Source organism: Mya arenaria, chromosome 11 (genome assembly GCF_026914265.1).
Source record: "Mya arenaria isolate MELC-2E11 chromosome 11, ASM2691426v1".
NCBI classification, from domain to species: Eukaryota; Metazoa; Mollusca; class Bivalvia; order Myida; family Myidae; genus Mya; species Mya arenaria.
Window position 1 is genome coordinate 8129050 of NC_069132.1, and position 17338 is coordinate 8146387.

General features: G+C 37.5%; 1 protein-coding gene across 1 annotated transcript in view; it reads left to right on the forward strand.

Moving 5' to 3' along the window:
- Positions 1 to 17338, forward strand: part of LOC128207371 (kinetochore-associated protein 1-like) — a 73785-nt gene that overhangs the window by 49347 nt on the left and 7100 nt on the right. Inside the window, exons 44-59 of the mRNA XM_052910249.1 lie at positions 438 to 531; positions 778 to 873; positions 1121 to 1211; positions 1692 to 1750; positions 1980 to 2120; positions 2393 to 2477; positions 2936 to 3009; positions 5357 to 5564; positions 5766 to 5887; positions 8145 to 8230; positions 10475 to 10544; positions 10793 to 10905; positions 14490 to 14625; positions 15314 to 15409; positions 15636 to 15747; positions 17168 to 17231. Of these exons, the coding sequence (XP_052766209.1) occupies positions 438 to 531; positions 778 to 873; positions 1121 to 1211; positions 1692 to 1750; positions 1980 to 2120; positions 2393 to 2477; positions 2936 to 3009; positions 5357 to 5564; positions 5766 to 5887; positions 8145 to 8230; positions 10475 to 10544; positions 10793 to 10905; positions 14490 to 14625; positions 15314 to 15409; positions 15636 to 15747; positions 17168 to 17231 (1647 nt within the window). The remainder of the gene's footprint in view (positions 1 to 437; positions 532 to 777; positions 874 to 1120; positions 1212 to 1691; positions 1751 to 1979; positions 2121 to 2392; positions 2478 to 2935; positions 3010 to 5356; positions 5565 to 5765; positions 5888 to 8144; positions 8231 to 10474; positions 10545 to 10792; positions 10906 to 14489; positions 14626 to 15313; positions 15410 to 15635; positions 15748 to 17167; positions 17232 to 17338) is intronic.

The following is a 17338-nucleotide window of genomic DNA, read 5'->3' on the forward strand; positions in this document are numbered from 1 at the left end:
GATAGATAATAATCTGAGGAAGTGCAGTGCACATGAACCGTAATCATATGAAGCATATTTATTAAGTTATTTCTCCTTAACCATTTTCTCATTATCCTATCAAGTAGATTTATTAAGTGTTCATCTCCATTTTTCATTTTCGGTGTTTGTCCGGGCCATATGTTGGGAAGTGCTAAAGGGATTTAAATGAAACCAGGTATATAGATAGATAGCAATGAGAGGAAGTGAAGTGCACAAGAATCGTAATCCTTTCAAGCATATTTATCAAGTTTTCATCTCCATTTTTCATTGTCGGTATTGGTCCGTGCCACATCTTGGAAGGTACTGATTTGAATAAAACTTGGTATATAGTGGATATATAGCAATGAGAGAAAGTGCAGTGAACTAGAACTGTACTCCTAGCATATCGAGTTATCACATTTTTAAATCTCAAATAGGACAAGCGCATATGACTATGAGACACTGAAGTTTTGCCTGGAAGTGATGAAGACCCAGCCCGGCCCGGAGCTCGAAGACATTCCTGTACAGAAGGTGAATCAAGGGCACTTAAAGTTTCATTTTCATATCTCATCGACAATTCTGTAAATATGTAATGCCTAATACCAATATGTATAGCTAACCGCATACATTATGATTTTGAGAGCATTTCCTATTAATTAAAGGCAAAAGTACTCAATCATTAATTCCTGACTTGCACAGGCTCCCATACACATATCACTTTCCATACCCGGTATGTACATCAAACATTTTTTTTAATTGGCATGTTGTTTTCCCCAGGGTTTGCAATTACTGGAGCACCTGATGATCTACACAAGGGTGTCCTCCCCTTCTGAGTATGAGACGGAGTTCAAGATTGGTGGTGACAAGAAAGAGGTGGGTCAATCATACATGCTGTCATTACCAAAAGAATAGCAAACACCTAAAACAGACTTTTGAATAGTGAAAATTTCAGCATCATCATTAACTTCAAAATTTATATTGTTATTTAAAAATGGTATACTATAAATAGGAAGGATAAATTTTAAAATGCAAACATTGATGTGTAAACTTCACCAAAGTTTAATAGGATAGTTGCTCTGTAATACCACAAACTACATGGAGAGCTGTATGCGTGTTTCAGTCACAGATGTTCCTGGCCTCATTGCCTCCAGAGAGCAAGACTAGGCTGCCTCTCCATCCACTCCTGCATGGAGATCCATGGAAAATCATTAGTATGTACACAAATATCTACAATTACGTACATGTTCATTACTTTCTCATGATTGTTCCTTGGTGTTTTGGGAAGTGTTTGGTAAATCATCAGTAGGTATGCATGAATGTAAAATGTTGTAGCTTTGTTGTTGTATCGTGTTATCATTCATTATCTCATTTACATGTGTATCATTTATCTGTATTACAATTTTTGTTGTAAAAATATTATTTCTGGTGGCTTATAGAAATTCATCAGTGATATAAAATGGATATCACACTGTTATTTTAATAGGGAAATGACATTTTAATATCGGTCACTGTTTTCAAGTTTGAACTATTTTGTGGTCTAAATCAAATCTGAACACACTCTATATGTGTATTGCGGTGCTCACTCAACAAAAAATATTCTATGTCTCACTGAAACAAACAATTATTCATTTATGTGTCCTTGAATTTTTTATAATTAAAACATTTCTTAAACTTGGTTTGTATATTTGCAGCACCAGAACTGAGGAAGAAGACTGTCAACACTTGGTTACTGATTGCTAAACTTCTTACGGTGAGTTTAAATTATTTTGTTGTACAACTGATTTTCATGTTCTGTATTTTTTATACAATAGATACATGTATGGGATGTATGGGCACATAGTTTAAAATTTGCTTAAGTTGCCCAACAGTTCATGTAACCTTAACTGCTTGAAATATAACAACCAATTTCAGAAACAATCTTAATGCACAAAGGCTTAAGTTGTAATATACACATGTACAATGTAGGATTCCCGTTTTAGCTGTCTCCGGACCAGATCTGTCTAACAGCTGTACAGAACATGGTTCGTGTGTACACGGAGAACTTCTCCTCCCCGGATGCTGGCACCGACATGTCCCTCTGGCATTGGAGGCCTGACCAGGCTAACAGCGCCTTCCTACAGGTAATTGTGTATGAATAGATTTTAATTTGCTGTAGGACTGCTTTGAAGTACAGTGTTTGTAAGTTTTATTTATAAGTACTTACAGTACTTGTTTCTATTCTGTTTACGGAGATAAAGGCTTTGAAAATATCCCTCATGTCCTTGCTCTAACTGTAATTGACAGTCTTTAAGGACAAGGATTTGAATGCAGTTTTCAAGTAATTGTTGTGTAGGTTATCATTTACACCATACATGTATATTGACACACATTACTTCTATTTCTTGTCATTCAGGACCTACAGCAGGTGTTACACAGCATCAAGAACTGTGAGAGCTCCCTGGCCTGTGCCAAGTGGATGGTCAACAAATTGCCACTAGGTAACAATCCTTGTCAGACATTTGAATTAATGCTTTCTTGATAGGGTCACATTTCTAGTTGAATTTACTCCAGTTGGACTTACTATTACAAATTCAAAATTCATCTCCGGGCAGTCTCAAGGTGACCTGTAATTTCAGCCACTTATAAATCATGTCCCTTCTGGCAAATAAACATGTAAGTCATGATAGGACATATGGCAGGGTCAAGCAATAATGCAGTCAATGGGCCCCAGCAAACCTTTATCAATTATAAAGAACAAAAAAAAGGAAGAAGTATGCCTGGCTCAATGATTCATAACAGATACTGAGTCTGGGAAAGTAAATTTGCGACAGTGTACACAAACATTACGGTTTCCAAGGTGAATTTTTTTTTGCAATGTGATCAGCATTTAACATTGCAGTTCAATTTTATACTATATTTTCCAGTAACCCATCCGTTTGTTTACCTTTTATTCCAGGCTCAGAGAAGGTGCTGGTTCTGGATCAGTGCATCAAGTTGGCTGAATTGTGGCACCATAGCATCCCTGATGAGGTGAGCCCAAGGTGACAGGTGTAGGGAGGGTTAGGGATGGGTTTTTTGAGCCCGCTTGTGGTGAGCTTGACATAGCTGTCACAATGGCAGCTCAATGTATGTGCGTAAGTGCGGCCATCAGGACTGCACCTTGTCTAGGCTGTATCTTGATCATGCATTATAGGATTTTCTAAAAACTTGCCATGAAGGTTCACAAATTTTTACGGGTGTTACACGCACAAGACCCTGGTCTGTACCTCAAAGGTCAAGGTCACACTTACAGGTTAAATGTCAAAATAAGAACTGGTGATAGAACTGAACCTTGTCAGGGCTGTATCTTTACTATCCATTATAGGAGTTTTAAAAAAAAAACTTACCGTAAAGGTTCACTATGATGACATCGGCGTGTAGCAGGTTCTGTGTATGTGGGTCCATCTGTCCGGACTGAACCTTGTCCAGGCTGAATGTTGACCATACATTGTGTGCCCACATGGGGAGGGGCATATAGATTTGCTCTTGTCCTTCCGTGTATCCTTCTGTCTGCACAAGAATGGGTATATAGTGGGTACTAATTCCTTCATTATGTATAGGACATAAATTTGTTAGATAGCGCTTGTTGGTTAGGGTTTAATAGTAGGGCATAAGAGGGTATATTTTTATAATGGGAAGTAATGGGAAAATACTAGGGATGCAAACGAATGGCAAAATTGATATTCGAATATTCGGTAATTCTTTCGATCGAATATTCGATTACCAAAATACATAAATAGGGAGTTATAGTAAACTAATATTATTCGCTAAAATAGTAGCCGTTGCATTTTAACCCTACTTCGTCGTAGCCTGATTTCCCCAAATGACCTCAGAAATTCCCCATTTTCAGAAAGAAAAACAATATATTTTGAACAAACAAAAACAAAAAAGAATTGAATAATTCCATTCCACCACCTTCATATTCGTACACAATGTGGAATTTGATGGATTCCTGGTCAAATGGTGTGATGCGTCTGTATGACAAGCAGCCTTGTTCTTGGATTGACCTCTACTAAATATAACTATGGAAAAAACAAACCAACTCGGGAACTAGTAACCTAATAAAACGAAAATATACGTGGATTTTGACTTTTCTAGTGCACACTAGAGGAAATATATCCTAAAACGCTGTACTATACAGTTACATTTCAAAGCATGAACATTATATCAATACAAGGAAAGAGTTTAAAGCAAATACATGCATCTACATCTTTGTAGCACATGTCATTTATATCATCATAACAGCGATTTGAGCAATCTTGCCCAGCTTAATTTGCAGCCAAGACACATTTTGCACACATAATTTTGCACACATTGGTGTGAAGGCCGATTCCTTAAATCCTTAATTGGCATTTGAATATACCGAAAATAGTTGAAATTGCTGATTGTCACTTTTCTTATACGGTCATGCAGTTATTGTAATATTACGGGGACTTTTTCTAGTACCCGACGAAATGTCTCTAAATGACACATGACGCGTGTTAAGTGTATTGTCATCATATATACACCTCTGGCATTATGGGCCAATCGTTGTAAAAACAAGACAAACAAACTTTATACACAACAACAGAGATGTAAGCAAAAGGTGTCATTATTCTATTAATTCAACAACAAAAAATCGAATATTCGAATACCAATTTTGACATTCGAATACCAAACGTTTGAACGAATATTCGAATATTTGTTTGCATCCCTAGAAAATACCTAACGAAGGTTGATATGTTAGAATGTCTGTGATTCCGTCCTTAAGTATTATGCAAACTTTTGTCATTCAAAACTCAAAAAGTATTTCACTTAGAGTCTTGAAACCTTGGTTGAATGTTATATATGTGATGAAGTTGTGCACCTTGGGTTTTTGTTTCCCGCTGCTATTAGTAAGCCTGGAGTTATGGCCATTGGATTAGCCAAAATTGGCATTTCTGGACTTTGGTCGATCAAAACTCCAAACTATTACACCTAGAGTCATAAAACTTGGAATGTTGTTCAGGTAATGAAGTTGCGTACCTGGGGTTTAAATAATAACGAAAAAAAATATAATGAAATATTTAATTGTGCTTTTTTGAAATGTCATAATGTTATTTCCATAAACCAAACATAAAAGAGAAAAAAGAAATAGCGTGTCACATCCAACAAACGGGTGCCAGATTGAATTTTCCAGGGTGCCAGATTGAATTTTCCAGCATGCCCAATTTCACCATAAATGCCTATCCAGTGTGCTTGAAATTTGAATTATGACAACTAAACCATAGTGATTTTCAAATGTAGTCTTCAAGCTATACTTAAACACACAAACAACAGCCGCATGGATATTACAGAAGTTCTTTCTCTTCATCCCCAGAGTGCCAAGAAGGAGAAGGCGATGCAGGCATACTTGAAGTTCCGTAGCCACTGGCAAAAAATGGCGTCGGCTCAGGCCCTGTGCCTGAACAGCCTTGGGGAGGCGGAGCTACTGCAGGCCACAGACCGGCCCTCCCAGCTCATACAACGCCTATACGAGCACCCCAGCATCACCGACACGGCATGGGACTGCTCCACACAGAGACCAGGTATAAAGTGAAGCCTCAATTATAGCTGATTCAATAAAGTGTTTTTTGTAGATATTACATGTATTCTATGTGGATTTTAGGATAAAAACCAGCAAGTTGAATAAAATGCTAGTTGTTTTTTTCAGTAAGAATATTTTTCGGGGTACCAGGAACCTTTATGCTGGCCAATGTATAGCTAATTTCAATCTCTTCCTATTCCAGATATTCACACAGCTGCAGAGAGGATTGCTCACATCAACAACATCCACCTGGACGCGATCCAGCACTCACTTATTGAGAAGTGGTTACAGGCAGGGATAAAAGCACAGCAGGAGTCCGACACAGTATGAGACCTTGAGTTATGAGTAGTAATGAGATAATATAAGATTTCTTCAACAAATGATAAAGAGGAAAAATGTTTGTTTCAGTGTATGATCGTAATATATCACCAAGTGAGCACCAAAAGTTATATTTCATGAGTGGCGTCGCAAAATTTTTGTTCATTTATATGCCTTAATGTAGTATTAAAAGGCATTTTGCCCATGGAGGGTCATTTTTATAATGACGTTGATATTGGGTCCTAGTTCTGTTCGTGCTGATGTTTGATATAAATAGAAAAAAGGGCTTAAGTTTTAAAACAGTGGAATATCATTTTTATTTCACTGATGAATCTCTATAAACCACCAGAAAACATATTATAAACATTTATTCCTGTCATTGTATTTGTTGTTGTTTACTAACTGCACTTTAATTATCCCCCGCCGAAGCAAAGGTTTCAAGATGGGGATATTGTTTTGGCGTTGTCCGTCCGTCATTCCGTCCGTCCTTCCGTCCGTCCAGAAATGTTCAAACTTGGTCAGAATGTTCCCCTTGATCAAATCTCAACCACTTGTAAAAGTGGGTTAAAAACTAGGTCACTAGGTCTAATCTTAGAAAAATCTTCGGAACATACTAGAGGCATTATACATGGTCAAATATTCATAAAACTTAATCAGAATGTTTTCCTTGATGAAATCTTGGACTTATTTATAACTGGGTCATATATTATCAAAAATTGGGTCACTAGGTCAAATCTTAGAATTTTTTTGTCCGGAATGGAAATGATTTGTCGGATTATGTTCAAACTTGGTCATGATGTACCCCTTGATGAAATATGGACAACTGTAAATAGTAGGTCACAAGGTCAAATTTAAGAAAAATCTTTGAAACACATTAGAGGCATTATGTATGGTCTAATATTCATGAAACTTGATTAGAATGTTTTCCTTGATGAACTCTTGGACATGTTCTAAACTGGGTCACATGTGATAAAAAATTAGGTCACTAGGTCAAATTTTTCAAAAATCTTGTCCGAAACTATTTTATGGTGGTGATTGGTCGGATTATGTTCAAACATGGCCAGAATGTTCTCTTGGGTTAAATTTCGACTGCAAGTGGGTCATATGGGACAATAGGTCAAATCTTAGAAAAAACATTGGGAACACACTAGAGGCAATCTAATATTCATGAAACTTAATCAGACTGTTTTCCTTGATTGTTGTTGAATAGTTCGAAACTGGGTCACATGGGGTCAGAAACCAGGTCAGTAGGTGAAATCTCTGAAAAATTGTGTCCCTAACCAAACATTGAATACTCTGTAATGTTCAAATTTGGTCAGAATGTTTGCCTTAATGAAATCTTACAAGAGTTTTAAAATTGGTCAAATGGGGTAAAAAACTAGGTCACTAGGTCATATCTTACAGAAATCTTGGGAACACTCTAGAGGCAATACATCGGCTCTAATTTCCATGAAACTTAATCAGAATTTTTGCCTCGATGAAATCGTGGAATAGTTTGAAACTAGTAGGTCATGTGGGGTCAAAAATGAGGTCACTGAGTCAAATCTTAAAAAAAACCTTGTGGACACTCTAGGGGCTATATTTTTTGCAATATATCTGGACCAATCTTCATGAAACTTGATCAAAATGTTTGTCTTGATGAAATCTTAGATTAGTTTCGAACTGGGTAACATGGAGTCATAAACTAGGTTTCTTGGTCAATTCTAAATGCTACATTATATACAATATTTTTCTTATTTTAAACAGTTGCAATCAAACTCATATATATATATTTCACCAACAATTGATTTCCATTCTTTGACTTATCCCAATCAGGGGGGATATCAATTCAACGAATTTGCTTGTTTTATTATCTGGTCTGTTTTTCAAATAAAAATGATGAGGTTTTGTGTAGTTTTCGTCGTTGGCAAGGGAAAACTTAAACCATGGCCATAACTGGAAAACCTTAGGTATTCAAATGAAATTAGTATAGATCGTGCCAGAGACAATAAGCACATGTGAAGCAAGGCCCATTGCTCTTGTTATAAGATTTGTTGTAATAAGATAAGTTATGCCTTTTTTTTACTGAGAAAAAACATCAGCCGAACATTGGCATCCACTGCTCTTGTTCAAATGTATCATTTCATTTGAATATCCTGACAAAATCAAAAGTATTCCTACTTTTTGATAATGTTTACATGTAAGTGCACTTGTTAAGTGTATTTGTTTTACATGTAAGTGCACTTAATGAGTGTATGTGTAAGTTTCTTGTTCCTGTATTTAGACAATGACATTCAGCCTGGAGAACCTGAAGTTTGCTGAGTCCATGATTGAAGTGAAAGACTCAGATGAGGAGATCAATTTCAGAAGGTCAGGTCCTAGTTATTTGTAAACAATAAAGGTACTCCACTAAAAATGAGTTTATTTCTCAGTGATCTGATCATACATGTAGTTCCACCAGACAATATGTGTACCAAACAAACCCCAATGAAGACTACATGTAGTTCCACCAGACTATGTGTACCATATTAACCTCAATGAAGACTACATGTAGTTCCACCAGACTATATGTGTACCATATTAACCTCAATGAAGACTACATGTAGTTCCACCAGACTATATGTGTACCATATTAACCTCAATGAAGACTATGTGTAGTTCCACCAGACTATGTGTACCATATTAACCTCAATGAAGACTACGTGTAGTTCCACCAGACTATGTGTACCATATTATTCTCAATGAAGACTACGTGTAGTTCCACCAGACTATGTGTGTACCATATTAACCTCAATGAAGCTTACATGTAGATCCACCAGACTATATGTGTACCATATTAACCTCAATGAAGTCTACATGTAGTTCCACCAGACTATATGTGTACTGTATCACCCAAAATGAAGATAACATGTAGTTCCACTAGACTATGTGTACCATATTACCCTCAACGAACTCTACATGCAGTTCCACCAGACTATATGTGTACCATATTAACCTCAATGAAGACTACATGTAGTTCCACCAGACTATGTGTACCATATTAACCTCAATGAACTCTACATGTAGTTCCACCAGACTATGTGTACCATATTAACCTCAATGAACTCTACATGTAGTTCCACCAGACTATATGTGTACCATATTAACCTCAATGAAGACTACATGTAGTTCCACCAGACTATGTGTACCATATTAACCTCAATGAAGACTACATGTAGTTTTACCAGACTATATGTGTACTGTATCACCCAAAATGAAGATTACATTTAGTTCATCTAGACTATATGTGTAACATATTACACCAAATGAAGACTACGTGTGCAGTTCAACTAGACTATATGTGTAATGTATTACACCAAATGAAGACTACATGTAGTTCCACCACACTATATGTGTACTGTATCACCCCAAATGAAGACTACATGTAGTTCCACCTGACTATATGTGTAATGTATCACTCCAAATGAAGACTAGATGTAGTTCAACTAGACTATATGTGTAATGTATTACACCAAATGAAGACTAGATGTAGTTCAACTAGACTATATGTGTAATGTATTACACGAAATAAAGACTACATGTAGTTCAACTAGACTATATGTGTAATGTATCACCCCAAATGTAGACTACATGTAGCTCAACTAGACTATATGTGTAATGTATTACACCAAATGAAGACTACATGTAGTTCAACTAGACTATGTGTACTGTATTACATCAAATGAAGAATACATGCAGTTAAACTAGACTATATGTGTACCAAATTAACCAACATGAAGACTACATGTAGTTTCACCAGACTTTATGTGTACCATATTAAACTCAATGAAGACTACATGTAGTTCAACTAGACTATATGTGTTATGTTTTACACCAAATGAAGACTACATGTAGTTCCACCAGACTATATGTGTACTTTATCACCCCAAATGAAGACTACATGTAGTTCAACTAGACTATATGTGTACCATATTACACCAAATGAAGACTACATGTAGTTCAACTAGACTATGTGTACAGTATTACACCAAATGAAGACTACATGTAGTTCCACCAGACTAATAAGTGTACTGTATCACCCCAAATGAAGACTACATGTAGTTCAACTAGACTATGTGTACCGTATTAAACCAAATGAAGACTACATGTAGTTCAACTAGACTATGTGTACCATATTACACCAAATGAAGACTACATGTAGTTCAACTAGACTATGTGTACCATATTACACCAAATGAAGACTATGTGTACCGTATTAAACCAAATGTAGACTACATGTAGTTCAACTAGACTATGTGTACCATATTACACCAAATGAAGACTACATGTAGTTCAACTAGACTATGTGTACCATATTACACCAAATGAAGACTACATGTAGTTCAACTAGACTATGTGCACCCTATTACACCAAATGAAGACTACATGCTGTTCAGCCAGACTACACTTGTACTGTATTACATCTAATGAAGACCACATGTATTCCCACTACACTTCAATGCTTGTGTGCCATATTACCCCTTATAAAGACTACATATAGTTCATTCAGTTTCTGTCTCTACGTTCTCAGTGGGAAACTATGGTCTGTGTATCAACATAACAATTTTTTTGTAGGATCATTCATCTGGTGAAGAGAGAAAACCGAGAGAGTAACCTGCTGAAACTGTTTGACTTTGCCCTAAAGGTACTGTACACGTGCTTATGATCTTTTAAAAAATCTCTATGGCTTGGTAGAATTATTTGCGTGATTGTTGGAATTTCAGTGCTACAAAACCTACATGTATATGTATCAATAAAAAAATGTTGTTCTCTTATTTTCAATCAAATTTCTAGTTTTTATCAAATACAGTACAAACCAATATTACCAATATTAATTTGCTCATTTATCTTCTGTATCTTTGAAAGTAAAGTTGTTGTTTTTGCTTATTTTAGCCAGGAGATGGTCGAGACACGATGTGCTCCATCCAGGCCTTACGATGTCTCTTGCACCTCTGTGATGAAGCTACAGTGAAGAAGGAGTGTAACAAGTCACTGGAGGATATCAGGTAGGCAGCACTGTAGTTGTGTGTTACCACATATAGCAGGGAGACATAGTGTGCCCCATTTAATGATCAGGTAGGCAACACTAGTTGTGTTTTACCACATATAGCCGGGAGACATAGTGTGCCCCATTTAATGATATCAGGTAAGCAGCACTGTGTGTTACCACATATAGCAGGGAGACATAGTGTGCCCCATTTAATGATCAGGTAGGCAACACTAGTTGTGTGTTACCACATATAGCAGGGAGACATAGTGTGCCCCATTTAATGATCAGGTAGGCAACACTAGTTGTGTGTTACCACATATAGCAGGGAGACGTAGTGTGCCCCATTTAATGATATCAGGTAAGCAGCACTGTGTGTTACCACATATAGCAGGGAGACATAGTGTGCCCCATTTAATGATCAGGTAGGCAACACTAGTTGTGTGTTACCACATATAGCAGGGAGACATAGTGTGCCCCATTTAATGATATCAGGTAAGCAGCACTGTGTGTTACCACATATAGCAGGGAGACATAGTGTGCCCCATTTAATAATATCAGGTAGGCAACACTAGTTGTGTGTTCCACATATAGCAGGGAGACATAGTGTGCCCCATTTAATGATATCAGGTAAGCAGCACTGTGTGTTACCACATATAGCAGGGAGACATAGTGTGCCCCATTTAATGATCAGGTAGGCAACACTAGTTGTGTTTTACCACATATAGCAGGGAGACATAGTGTGCCCCATTTAATGATATCAGGTAAGCAGCACTAGTTGTGTTTTACCACATATAGCAGGGAGACATAGTGTGCCCCATTTAATGATATCAGGTAAGCAGCACTAGTTGTGTTTTACCACATATAGCAGGGAGACATAGTGTGCCCCATTTAATGATATCAGGTAGGCAACACTAGTTGTGTGTTCCACATATAGCAGGGAGACATAGTGTGCCCCATTTAATGATATCAGGTAGGCAACACTAGTTGTGTGTTACCACATATAGCAGGGAGACATAGTGTGCCCCATTTAATGATCAGGTAGGCAACACTAGTTGTGTGTTACCACATATAGCAGGGAGACGTAGTGTGCCCCATTTAATGATATCAGGTAGGCAACACTAATTGTGTGTTACCACATATAGCAGGGAGACGTAGTGTGCCCCATTTAATGATCAGGTAGGCAACACTAGTTGTGTGTTCCACATATAGCAGGGAGACATAGTGTGCCCCATTTAATGATATCAGGTAGGCAACACTAATTGTGTGTTACCACATATAGCAGGGAGACGTAGTGTGCCCCATTTAATGATCAGGTAGGCAACACTAGTTGTGTGTTACCACATATAGCAGGGAGACGTAGTGTGCCCCATTTAATGATATCAGGTAAGCAGCACTGTGTGTTACCACATATAGCAGGGAGACATAGTGTGCCCCATTTAATGATCAGGTAGGCAACACTAGTTGTGTGTTACCACATATAGCAGGGAGACATAGTGTGCCCCATTTAATGATATCAGGTAAGCAGCACTGTGTGTTACCACATATAGCAGGGAGACATAGTGTGCCCCATTTAATGATATCAGGTAGGCAACACTAATTGTGTGTTACCACATATAGCCGGGAGACGTAGTGTGCCCCATTTAATGATATCAGGTAAGCAGCACTAGTTGTGTTTTACCACATATAGCAGGGAGACATAGTGTGCCCCATTTAATGATATCAGGTAGGCAACACTAGTTGTGTGTTACCACATATAGCAGGGAGACGTAGTGTGCCCCATTTAATGATATCAGGTAAGCAGCACTGTGTGTTACCACATATAGCAGGGAGACATAGTGTGCCCCATTTAATGATCAGGTAGGCAACACTAGTTGTGTGTTACCACATATAGCAGGGAGACATAGTGTGCCCCATTTAATGATATCAGGTAAGCAGCACTGTGTGTTACCACATATAGCAGGGAGACATAGTGTGCCCCATTTAATAATATCAGGTAGGCAACACTAATTGTGTGTTACCACATATAGCAGGGAGACATAGTGTGCCCCATTTAATGATATCAGGTAAGCAGCACTAGTTGTGTTTTACCACATATAGCAGGGAGACATAGTGTGCCCCATTTAATGATATCAGGTAGGCAACACTAGTTGTGTGTTCCACATATAGCAGGGAGACATAGTGTGCCCCATTTAATGATCAGGTAGGCAACACTAGTTGTGTGTTACCACATATAGCAGGGAGACGTAGTGTGCCCCATTTAATGATCAGGTAGGCAACACTAGTTGTGTGTTACCACATATAGCAGGGAGACATAGTGTGCCCCATTTAATGATATCAGGTAGGCAACACTAATTGTGTGTTACCACATATAGCAGGGAGACGTAGTGTGCCCCATTTAATGATATCAGGTAAGCAGCACTGTGTGTTACCACATATAGCAGGGAGACATAGTGTGCCCCATTTAATGATCAGGTAGGCAACACTAGTTGTGTGTTACCACATATAGCAGGGAGACATAGTGTGCCCCATTTAATGATATCAGGTAAGCAGCACTGTAGTTGTAACCTATATAGCAGGGAGACATAGTGTGCCAGATAAAGTGTATATGCCAGATATATGATATCAGGTAGGCAGCACTGTAGTTGTGTGTTACCCAATCTAGCAGGGAGACATAGTGTGCCAGATAAAGTGTATATGCCAGATATATGATATCAGATAGGCAGCACTGTAGTTGTGTGTAACCCCATATAGCAGGGAGACATAGTGTGCCCAATTTGAGGATATCAGGTAAGCAGCACTGTAGTTGTGTGTAACCCCATATAGCAGGGAGACATAGTGTGCCCAATTTGAGGATATCAGGTAAGCAGCACTGTAGTTGTGTGTAACCCCATATAGCAGGGAGACATAGTGTGCCCAATTTGAGGATATCAGGTAGGCAGCACTGTAGTTGTGTGTAACCCCATATAGCAGGGAGACATAGTGTGCCCAATTTGAGGATATCAGGTAAGCAGCACTGTAGTTGTGTGTAACCCCATATAGCAGGGAGACATAGTGTGCCCAATTTGAGGATATCAGGTAAGCAGCACTGTAGTTGTGTGTAACCCCATATAGCAGGGAGACATAGTGTGCCCAATTTGAGGATATCAGGTAAGCAGCACTGTAGTTGTGTGTAACCCCATATAGCAGGGAGACATAGTGTGCCCAATTTGAGGATATCAGGTAGGCACCACTGTAGTTGTGTGATACCCATATAGCAGGGTAGGCAGTACTGTAACTGTTTGTTTCCTCGTCTGAAGATATCAGATAGGTTTTTCTATGTATATGTAATGGGCAGTTAATGAAATAATGCCAAGTGTGTGTAAAAGATTGCAAAAATCTGTCAGAATGAGATATATTGACCATAATAATTATGCAAGTACTTTCCTGTAAATTTCTCTTTTTTGCGAAATAAAAGTGTTTTATGTTAATGTATACATAAGAAACCTATGTGATGGTGTACTTTGTCAGCCTGAAGAAGCTTTTTTTAGTACAATTTTCTTGTATTAGATTTTAATAATAGCCATTTAAATGTGTTATCTGCACCCCCCTTTGTACCGTTAGAAAGTTGCTGTACGTGATGGTATACATAGCCGGCCTGGAGAAACTCCATATCCGCCACACAGTGGACACCTTCATCTCCTGCCAGAAGGAAGGGCTTATCAGGGGCATCTGGAAAAACCACTCCCACGAAAAATCTGTATGTAAAGTTTGGGACATTCACCCTTAAACTGTTATGTTTTTTGAAGGCTAACAATCGAGGCTTGTCTTATTGCTTGTGTCTCCATCCTTCTAGTTATTGGTGTTGTGCCCAAACTTTATTGGTTCACAGAAGTTTCTACCTATGTTTACAATGATGATTTGCAATAAAAAAAATTGCAGCAAGTACTATACTTTCACTCTGGCTAAATACAAAATTGTGACATGCCCGTTGGTCATCTGAGAAAAAAAATAGGCGGGATGTATCCACTTGAATAAGTGATGAGTGGTGGAAACAAGGATAGGTGGTGGCAATCATTTGAACAAAAATGGAGATGGCATCTATTTGATAAAAAACAGCAGATAAGCAGCAGCATCCACTTGCAAAACAGAAAAACCTTGGCATCCACATAAAAATAGTTGAGTGGTGGCATCCATGTAAAAAACAGATGAGTGGAGGAATTCACATGAAAAACTTGCAGCCGCTGAATTTCTCCACTCATCTGCAAATGGATGCTGCTGCTTATCATGTTGTTTTTTCTTAAAAAAATGCCATCTCGATTTTTTTTTAGAAGGTTTGAATTAGTAATTTCCAATGTCATATTTGTCTCAGAGTAACCAGGAATAGTAGTGGGTATCTGACAAATGTGTATGTAGAGTTTATGCTTAATGTCTGCATATATATATAGGCTGTGAGCCTAGTATCCAGTCTGTGCCTTGACTACGAGATCTACGACATTCATCTCTGGAATTCCATTCTACAAAGGCTGCACTCGTTTGGTCTGGTAAGTATCTTCTATCTTTATATTTTAATTGACAATTAAGCTTTGACTTTAAAACTGTACATGTAATGGCATGGTTAAAATATTTCAACTTTTTAACCCTTTCACATGTATGTAACAGTCTAAAAATTGTATGTTAATTATTACAATATATCATGTATTTCCATCAATGTGTATAAGCAAAAGAGCCAGAGTGTAAAATAACATGCATCCCATGAATACAATGTAGATGCGTCAGTTGGAGTATGTTCTGGTGAGACTGAACAATGTGCCAGAGTTATGGCCCCTGCCAGCCCTACCCAAGATGTGGTTCACTGTCGTGTCAACAAGCCTCCTTAAAGGTTTGTTTCATCCTCTTTTGTACAGATGTGTCAGTTGGAATTAGTTCTAGTGAGATAGAATTGTGCAGGAGTAATAGCCTTTGGCTTATCCTCTCTGGCCTCCTTAAAAATCTGTTTTGCGGGAAATATTTCAATTTATTTTAGCCCATGTTTAGCGCTTTTCTAATAATACTTGGTCACACGGTTTTTAAGAGGATTACTTCAGATAAGGTGCAATTGAATGGCATTTTTTTTTTCAAATATTCGGTAATTCTTTTCACTGATACTTGATTACCAAAATGAGTCTTTTAGAAGTTTTAGTAAACTACTATTATTCGCTATACTATAGTAATAGCAAGGGCCTTTTTACCCTTCCTTGTCTTGCCGGTATTTGCGACGGGCCCTGATTTCCAAAAAAAATAAGCCTCTAAAATTCCCCATTCTCAGAAAAAAATCGCAACAGAAAGCAATACAATCTCAACCAACATAAAACAAAATCGAGTAATTTCAATTCCACTGTGTTCTTATTCATAAACAAGGTGAAGATAGATTCGCAAAAATTGTAAATTCCTGGTTGTTCATGACGTTATGCGCCAACAGATGGCTGTTAATATCCGTAGGACGATCCCCATACTCGCTGAGAGGGGTATCTAATTTTCATTATTCTGCATTACCTCACAGCCTTGTTCTAGGAATAACCTTTACTTGAAAAAGCTATTGAAAAACCAAACCAACTCGGGAACTAGTAAAATAATAAAACAAAAACAAACATTGGTTTTGACTCATCTATTGTACATCAATTCAGGAAATATATCCTTAAAAACCATACTATACAGTCACATTTCAAAGCTTCATACATGATATTAAAAAAATGGAAAACAGTATAAATTACATAACTAGCACATATCATTCATATCATCACAGCGATTTGAGCAATATTTCACAGCTTAATTGGCAGCCAAAAGATCACATTAGGCCTATTCCTTAATTTCTGAATTTCCATGGTCATTTAAGTGAACCAAAAGAAATTGAAACTGGCTTGATGTCACTTGTCTAATTGCAATTTATTGTAAAACAACTGGGACTGTTTATAGAGCTGACGATGGCTCCCTTATTGACATATGATGCGTGTGCAGAGTATTGTCATCCAGTTCACGCTCTGGCATTAGGTGCAAATTCTTTTAAAAATAAGACAATCAAACTTTATGCAAAGCAACACAGTTGCAGACAAAAGGTTTATTTTTTTTTTATCATCAAACAAAAAACCCAAATATTTGAAAACCAATTTTGACATTCGAATAACTATTTTAAACATTCAATCAAGTATTCATTCGCATTCCTATTTCAGAAAATAAAAGTCTTGTCTATACAACGACATGTAAACAGTTAATTTTATAGTATAAAGATAATGTCTTTACTATTAGTTTCTTTGTGTTTTCAGTGTGTGCTCCATTAAGCAAGGAGCAGATAGACACCACTGTTCGCTACTTCAATTTACTTGTCAGGTACATTAGCCCATAATTTATAACTGATGATGTGATATTGAATAAAGTGATTCCTTTAAAGCAATTTTACACTGCCACATCAATCGTTAAAAACTTATGTTAAACTT